The 8,152-nt window shown below is 44.1% G+C and overlaps 2 protein-coding genes across 3 annotated transcripts in view; both read right to left on the minus strand.

Moving 5' to 3' along the window:
- Window positions 1–5,000, minus strand: part of LOC139307312 (peroxisomal targeting signal 2 receptor-like) — a 32,500-nt gene extending 27,500 nt beyond the window's left edge. Inside the window, exons 1-6 of one of the 2 annotated variants that reach the window (XM_070931128.1) lie at window positions 4,884–5,000; window positions 4,272–4,413; window positions 3,689–3,746; window positions 3,217–3,367; window positions 2,986–3,063; window positions 2,778–2,886 (exon numbers count right to left, since the gene is read on the minus strand). In XM_070931128.1, the coding sequence (XP_070787229.1) occupies window positions 2,778–2,886; window positions 2,986–3,063; window positions 3,217–3,367; window positions 3,689–3,746; window positions 4,272–4,380 (505 nt within the window). In that variant the 5' untranslated portion in view covers window positions 4,381–4,413; window positions 4,884–5,000. Of the gene's footprint in view, window positions 1–2,777; window positions 2,887–2,985; window positions 3,064–3,216; window positions 3,368–3,688; window positions 3,747–4,271; window positions 4,417–4,883 lie in introns of both variants that reach the window. The other variant, XM_070931127.1, reaches the window with a different exon arrangement.
- A 1,521-nt stretch (window positions 5,001–6,521) lies between these two features.
- On the minus strand, window positions 6,522–7,964 carry LOC139307313 (uncharacterized). Its single transcript, XM_070931129.1, has 2 exons — window positions 7,715–7,964; window positions 6,522–7,370 (listed from the first exon to the last, which is right to left on the minus strand). The coding sequence occupies exons 1-2, from the start codon at window positions 7,962–7,964 to the stop codon at window positions 6,640–6,642; spliced, it is 981 nt and encodes a 326-aa protein (XP_070787230.1). The 3' UTR covers window positions 6,522–6,639.
- Window positions 7,965–8,152: the final 188 nt, after the last annotated feature.

The following is an 8,152-nucleotide window of genomic DNA, read 5'->3' on the forward strand; positions in this document are numbered from 1 at the left end:
TCTCACTGATAACTGGACAGCTGTGTCATTTCAGTAAATATGAGTACTGGATCAGACTCGGAACAGGATCTGGGTTAAAGCCTCAGTGAGGTCCACAGCTGTGTGTTGGTGTGTTGGTGCAGCGGTGTGTTGGTGTGTTGGTGTGTTGGTGGGCTGGTGGGCTGGTGTGTTGGTGTGCTGGTGTGCTGGTGTGCTGGTGTGTTGGTGGGCTGGTGGGCTGGTGGGCTGGTGTGTTGGTGTGTTGGTGTGCTGGTGTGCTGGTGTGTTGGTGTGTTGGTGGGCTGGTGTGTTGGTGTGCTGGTGTGTTGGTGTGTTGGTGCAGCGGTGTGTTGGTGTGTTGGTGTGTTGGTGCAGCGGTGTCTGGTGAGCGGTCTCAGGCTGATGTTTCAGATCAGATGTGAACATGGAGGTAAACAGCTGTAACTGCGTAACGTGGTAATGGTTCCATTACGGAGGTTCAGCGCTCAGTAAATCATTTAGCTGCAGAGCTGCAGGCTCCACTGGAGGACTTATCTGATCTGGACTCAGATCTAACGAGCTCTGTGTCGCTGGTCTCAAACTCAACAATAACACTTGACCTCTGAACCCCATGAATTAAATCAGTGTTTGAGTTTAAATAAATCTTTATTTACATCTTTAGTGTCCTGCTGTACCAGCTGTCTGAACACGTGTGTTCACACAATTCAGTACATTTGAACAACAACAAGTCTAGAAAGCAAAGTCCTGGTGTTTCACATGGTTATTGGTGGACTGCTGAAAGTCTCAGCGTTACAACATGAGACACTGATATGGACAATTAATCAGAGACTATTATTAAAATAATAAATTAATTGTTCAAGTCAATTCCAAAGATGTGCTGCTTTTCTTTGTTTTATATAATTTTCAGTATTTTCTGACACAAGAGATTGTTAATGAATTAATGAATTGCTCATGAACATAATTGTACTAAACATTTTATTGAATATGATTATTGATATGTTCACATTATGAAATGAAAGACCCTCACCTTCCCCCCAAACCCCTCCAAATGTGAACGACTGCTCTGTTGAAACAGCAGCAGATCCCAGGTCATAATAGTGTTCCTGTGTTTTTGGGCGGCAAAGTAAAAAGCAGTTTGTTGTAAATGTTCTGCCTGAAGCTTTTCATCCAACTCTTTATTCTCGTGCCCTTATTTCAAACGGACCACTGGGGAAACAGCGTTTTCCTTCAGGAAATCATTCATCGTTTTGAGAGCAGGTCAGTGAAATAATTTCCTTCCTCTGCTCCGCCACAAGATCACAGCTGCCACCGCTGAGGGAACGCAGATCTACGTGTTGGTTAGACTCCTCAGGGTTCATCTCACCTGTGCACACGTTTGAACCATCCATAACCTCCTGAGCTGCAGGAGCTTAACATCTTCCTGGTTCTGAAATCTCATCAGAGATTTCCGCTCGCTCTCGCAAACCAATTAACGCAAACTCATTAGCCAACTTGTCTGAGTGCGCTTCACAAACTGATCCCGGACTGGAGGCAGCTGGTCTACAATCTGAACCGGGAACTGACGAAAGGCACATCCATCAGCAGCGCAGCTCCACCCCCCTGATAAAGTTAGCGTGAGCGCCCACACAAACGGATAAGATAAGCCCAGCTCTCCCCCTGGACACAAACTGACTGACTTGATTGTCTTCTGAATGAAGCTCATTTCTAAAACTCGGAGCAGAAGAGGAGCTGCATCACAACCAGCAGCAGGCCTCCTGCAGACACCGTTTTTCTCTCCTTGATTACTTCACTGCTGCTGCTTCGTCTTTACAGGACGACTTGAAGACATTCTTTAAGTCTGGTGGTCGTCGCAGAAGAAGCGCTTGATTTATGTCTCTTGAGAGAAGTTTGTGTCGACTCCAGGAGCCGAGCACCAGCTCAGAGTGAGCCTAGATATGATGTGTTTGTACTCATCACTACATTTAAACAGGCATAGAGATTAACGGTTACTCAATATTTACACCCAATGATATGCAATATATGTCATATCATATGCACTATGGTTGACACATGCAAATGAAATATACCACACTATTCCTCAAATTACAAAAGGTTACACCAATAATCTAAATAAATCACGTCAGTCAGGTTAGCCCACTGTTTCTGAAGAGCAGGAATACGACCAGCTCTGAAACACATATTTCTCCATGTATGCAGATATAAATAAAACAAAGTCAAACCTGCATTAACAGAGTACTGTTATTTAACAGAAAACAGCAGCCTCACTTGTTCAGCCCGACATCTGCTGACTAAACTAATGAGATGAGAAGCTGAAACATCTGCTCAAGATACTCCTGACAGCCCCGAGCAGCATCCTACTGCAGGTCACCGTGTCAAACCTTCCTTCCATGAAACAGTGTGGATGTGAAAAATGAAGACGCTGCGTGTTTTAACAGCTCTTCCATGTGTTACATATATATATATATATATATATATATATATATTATATGTCCACATCACATGACGGAAGCAAGACAACATCAGAATACTGTTGTTCTTTCCAAACTTTCAAGTCACTGACAGAAGCTGAATCTGAACCACAGTCAAACAGCCACAGCGCCACCTCGTGACGGGATTACAGCAACAACTCAGAGTTCAGAAACTGGCCTGAGAGAATCTAGATCAACAGTGGGAATATGATAAGAGAGGAGATGAGTGTTCGGATGAAATAATAATGATGTGTTTTCTATGTTTTCTGTTTCCTTGATCACTCACATGTAAAAACACATCTCTGCCGCCTGCGTCGTGTGCTGGCTCACCTGAGGCTGAAGCAAAGCATGCTGGGATGTGAGGCGACCAAATGGTGCCGTAGATGACCCCTTCATGACCCCTGAGTGTGGTCAGCGATTGGCCGAGAGTGGGGTCCCACTGGGGGGGGACGAAAAATACACAAAACACGAACACACATCAAGATTCAGTTCACAAGAAACTGAAACAGAGAGAAACAACTAAAACAGACAAACTCACCACTTTAGCAGTTTGATCCCACGATCCAGAGACGATGAGGGTCTCTCCTCTGGTTTGACTCCAGTCTACAGCATACACCTTCACACACACACACACACACACACACACACACACACACACACACACACACACACAGTCAAAATACAGCATGAAAGACCAAATAGCTTTATCCTTCCGTGAATGAATGTGTGTGTGTGTGTGTGTGTGTGTGTGTGTGTGTGTGTGTTTTACCTCTTGTGTGTGTTCTTTGGCCACTCTCAGCGGAGCGTTGTGATTGGCTGTGTCCCACAGCTGCAGGCTGCCGTCCCCACCCCCGGCGACCATGACGTGTTCATTGGTTTCACTCCATGCTACGTCGAACAGGCCGTCACCCCACTCCCAGCTGACACACACACACACACACACACACACACACACACACACACACACACACACACCTGTATCATTATATTGGCTCACAAATGAATCCAGGATCTTGCAGATGATCACGCGCACTAAATGAAGTGGTAAGGTCTAAAAATAAAAATAAAAACTGCACAGCAAAATGAAAGAAGCACAAACAGGTCAGACAAAACAAAATATCGAGGACCTCAAGATTCTTAAAAGCATAATTTTCTCCCCAAAAGAAAATGATTCAATAAAAAACAAGTGGAAATACAAATGACATTAAAACTCTGAAGAAACAGAAAGGACGACACTTTACCTTCTCATTAGAGCGACCCCCGTCTCCGTCTCATCCAGGACCAGGAGAGTGCCACAACCTACAAATATCACAAGGCGGCTCATTCAGTCAGAGATACAGATGCAGGTGACGAAAGGAAAAACAACATGAAGTGTTTTAGTAAGATGCTGAAAACAGTCTCTGAACAACGTTCTTCCAAAAATGTCCCTCAGTTGGTGTTTAGATGACGGTGATGGAGAGCGCCGACTCATCACTCCAAGTCTCCCACAGGTTTACAGGATCCAGATTCATTAAGCTGCAGCTCTGATGAATCTCCTATCAAACATTTCATCCCTCCTTGATTATTATAAATATATTATAATAACAATGCTCTCGTTTTTCCGGTTCTAGCTTTAGTCATCTGCAAATGTTGAAAACCATTTAATTAGACTCAGACTTGATAAGCGGAGTCGAAGCCGGATTCAGACGCGCGGCTGTTGGGTTGAGGTTTGATGTCTGTGAAGGTCAAAGCTCGTCTTGTCCTCATTCATTCAGATTCTACCTTTAAGCTGTCCCCATTTATGTGTTTGTCCTGCAGGGTACGAACCAGTACAGCTATACTGACCAGCTATGCCGTAGTACTGGGAGGCCGTGCAGGCCACTCTGTTGGGGATGAACGGAGACACCTCCACAGCGTAGCCATGACGGGCCGGACAGCGAAACACCTTCACCATCCTCAGCAGCTCCCTGCAGCCCACCTGGACCGCCTGCTGGAGACGCAGAGACCCAGTTAGAGATGAAGGTGACTGTGAGGTCAGCAAAGTTCAACAAGACAAGGAGTGTGTGAGTGTGTGTGTGTGTGTGTGTGTGTGTGAGTGTGTGTGTGTGTGTGTGTGTGTGAGGAGCCTCCACACACACAACCACAACTTCAGCATTATGCTTCATGGAGGAGTACTGCAGTTTTATAGCTTTATCAGCATCACTTTATGTGAAAATGAATACGCACGAAATATGGAAAAGAAGACATTCTGTGGAAGAAAGGAGCGCGTTCACGTTCACGTAGAGAATCAAATATCCTTCACTTGTTGACTGTAGTAGTGAACACTAGTGCAGGTGAGGTCACAGAGAGGGTTTACACATGTGAAACTACAGAAGACGTTCAGCTCAGAAAAGGAAATCTCTCCGCATCAAATGAAAAACGACACCGCCGTTAACGGCCGCTCTCCTCGGTACTCACAGCAGAAAGACAGCCGGCTTCAGACGTTAACGTCGCATCGAGACGTTAAAACCTAAACTGTTAGGTTTTAACGACTCTTCCACGGGTCCGGCAGCTCTCCTCCTCCCGCTGACTGCTTCACAGCTTAACCTGCTTCCGTGTTTTGATCAGCTGACCCAACTACCCGGATGAAGGCCGTGTAAGTTGTACGTCTCGCGAGGTTTCGGTAGGTGGCGGTGTTTCTCTCAGTACTGATCTGAATAATAATATAATAACTTAAATACTAATAACCTAAATATACCACGTGTCTGTGTTACAACATGATACTGTAGCTGTAGAGCTTCATGACACAGAACAATGTTTATTTAGTGAATATTTCTTGTAACATGAATACCCCCCCCCCTTTACATTGCTTTGCATGTCTGGTATTATATGTATTGCATGTTTTAATCAGACAATTTAATATAATAATAGTAATGATAATAATAATAGTAACATTCATGATATTCTCTTCTCTTGTTATTGTTCCTCTGCATGTTTATAAATGATAACTTAGATTTTATATTCTTTCTTACAGATGAAAAACTACATCAGTGTCACTTTTAAATAAACCAACAAATAAATAAAATTACATAAAATACCCATTTCAGAAATTCAGAAACCTGACTCAATAATTACTATATTATATTATAGATTATATTAAAACAAACCACCCAACCATGTTTTTTTATGTGGCTCTAAAACCAAAAATGTAAAAGAAAAACGTACACATATCGCGCACACACACACACACACACACACACACACACACACACACACACACACACACACACACACACACACACCTCCTGCCCTCTGTCACTTCCAGGATCGAGCACACGACACACTGTAGATGGCAGGTTCATTATATAACATCACCAGGCTGCAGGTTTTCTGCGTGTCTTTGTGGTTATTTGATTAAGCACAACTTTATTTAGAAACATGCACCATGTCAGCACAAAGTAAACTACAGTAATTAAGGCTGCAAGATTACATGATACACAGGATCCAGCTGATTTTGCGCTTCAGTGCAATTTCCCAGACAACTTTACAATTAATCAAATGACTGAAAGCCAACTCACACGCAGTGAACCTGGAGGCCGAGTTGGAGTTAGGGTTACCCTAAGTGGCAAAGAAGTTCAAAGAAGTGCAAAATATTTGCATGTCTGTGCAAAGGTATGCTTGTTTTAATGGCAGTTATTGATTATTTGAACGTTGTCGTGGCCAGAGGGACTTTATATCGGCATCGTGGTGGGAGGAGATGGAATCAGTGGGTTTGAAGAGAAGACAGATCTGATATTTGCGACTGGGTGGTGCTTGTTATGTTACTTTCATGGCACTTCAGATTTGTTCTCAACAGAGAGAAATGTTGAAAGCGAGGACTGACTCAATGAGTAACTTATAGGCAGCAGTTAAATATCTAAATATTATTTCTCCAACAAACATCTGATCCAGTGTATTATATATGTATATCAATACATATATCAATGTGTTGAATGTTCCTTTTCTACACATACAGAAACATTAAAGACTTCTTCATGATTCATAAATAAAAACAAAAACCACTGTTACAAGAGGTTTTTATTAAAAACACCAAATGAGAGAAAGGAGAAGTTCAGCAACAGTATCATAAAAATGTAAAACAAATGAACTCCTCTGTAGGTGGATTAAATTATTAATGGAGGTCCATCAGTATGTGATCCGTACAGTATTTATAAAAATGTCACGTATTTCGGGATCACTGGAAGTTGGTAGCACCAAACTCTGCCTCATGTACAAACTGCTGGATCTTGGTTCTGACCCATGACTGCTTTTCTGCAGGAAGTCTTCTCATGGCCGGAGCCAAACTGAGTAGAAACAGAGTCACGTCATCTCTCTGATCCGTGTCCCGGTCTCTCTGAGCCTCCCGGGCCTCCGTCCTCCTCAGGTACTCCTCCAGCAGACTGTCGCTGCTCTTCCTCTTGGCTCTGGTCGGCCTGGGAGACGCAGCTCGACACTCCTCCTCCGGCTCACCATCGGTTTGGTCCGACAGCTCCGCCACCGCAGCGTCCTGCTCTTCGGTTTTCAGGTGGTTGAGCCTGGATGTGGAGCAGGACGGCAGCAGGCCGCGGTGCGTCTGAAGCTGCTGGACGTGCTGCAGATCAGGCTGCAGGACCGCGGGCGAAGACTGCGCAGGAGGCATCAGCTGATCTAAGGGTTGCGAGGAAGAGTGTGAAGAAGCCAAGGACGTAGCTAGAGACGTGACCGACTGCATCATCATCTCAAACAGTTCCTTCATGTTAGCATGTTGGACTTGTTGTGTTTGATCACTGTCGTCTGAAGCAGCAGCTTCTGAGGTCACCTCAACCTTTGCTTCTTTGAGTCTGACGACGTCTCTGTTGGCAGAAGACGGCCGCTTCCTCTGACCAAACTCTGAGGATGAGGATGATGATGATAACGTTGTTGTTGTAGCGTCTGCTACAGCGATGCCTACAGAGAAACATAAAACAATCACATTTCATTTTCACCCCACAGCTGAGATCCAGCAGAATCACACAGATAGATAAATTAAATAATGTTACGGAATAACGGAATTTACTGCCTCTACGCTGCATTTTTCACTATTTTCTGGTGTTTTATAGACTAAACAATGAAAGCGATGAATTGAGAAAATAATAGGCAGAATAATCGATAATGGAAATAATCATAAGTTGCAGGAAATGTGCCGTAAAACCAAAACTAGGAGCTAAAAGATGCTAAAACGCTCTGTAGAGCTGCAGAGTTTGGCACTAGTTCCAATATTTAAGGAATTCTAAACATCCTCGTCTACAAACCGTAATTCTCGTCGTCATCGCTCCGCGTTTCGCTGGTCGTACTGCAGCCCACCATTTCTGACACCTGGAACTGGGAGGGCTGCGGGTCCAGAGCCCAGCCGTTGGTGCCTGCAGCTCTGGCGTCAATAAACGGGTTTAGAAATGACAAAATGGCTGAATATCTCCACGGCCTGTAGTTGAAGAGGCCGATGCCACTCTCACGTCTCTCTTTCTCCCGCTGCCTCTCCCTCCGGTGTTGGTCTCTCAGCATCTTCCACTTCCTCCTGCATTCAGACTCTAATGAACACAGGAAGCCCAAAATACATATTCCACTTTTAATTATTGTTTTCAACAAATCTCATGTTCAGACTGTATTGTGTGTGTATCACAGCCTGATATATCTTCTTCTTATTGAAACAGCCACACTGTTGCACAGGGTGACAGGACATTACCATGAAC

The sequence above is a fragment of the Enoplosus armatus genome, unplaced genomic scaffold (assembly GCF_043641665.1).
Source record: "Enoplosus armatus isolate fEnoArm2 unplaced genomic scaffold, fEnoArm2.hap1 Scaffold_76, whole genome shotgun sequence".
In the NCBI taxonomy this organism is placed as follows: Eukaryota; Metazoa; Chordata; class Actinopteri; order Centrarchiformes; family Enoplosidae; genus Enoplosus; species Enoplosus armatus.

What these genes read in the sequence shown, in the direction of transcription:
- LOC139307313 (XM_070931129.1), bottom strand. Translation starts at nt 7,964, where the DNA reads ATGCTGAGAGACCAACACCGGAGGGAGAGGCAGCGGGAGAAAGAGAGA. An exon ending in CGATGACGACGAGAATTACG is followed by an intron (nt 7,371 to 7,714) that starts GTTTGTAGACGA and finishes GTTTCTCTGTAG; the next exon opens with GCATCGCTGTAGCAGACGCT.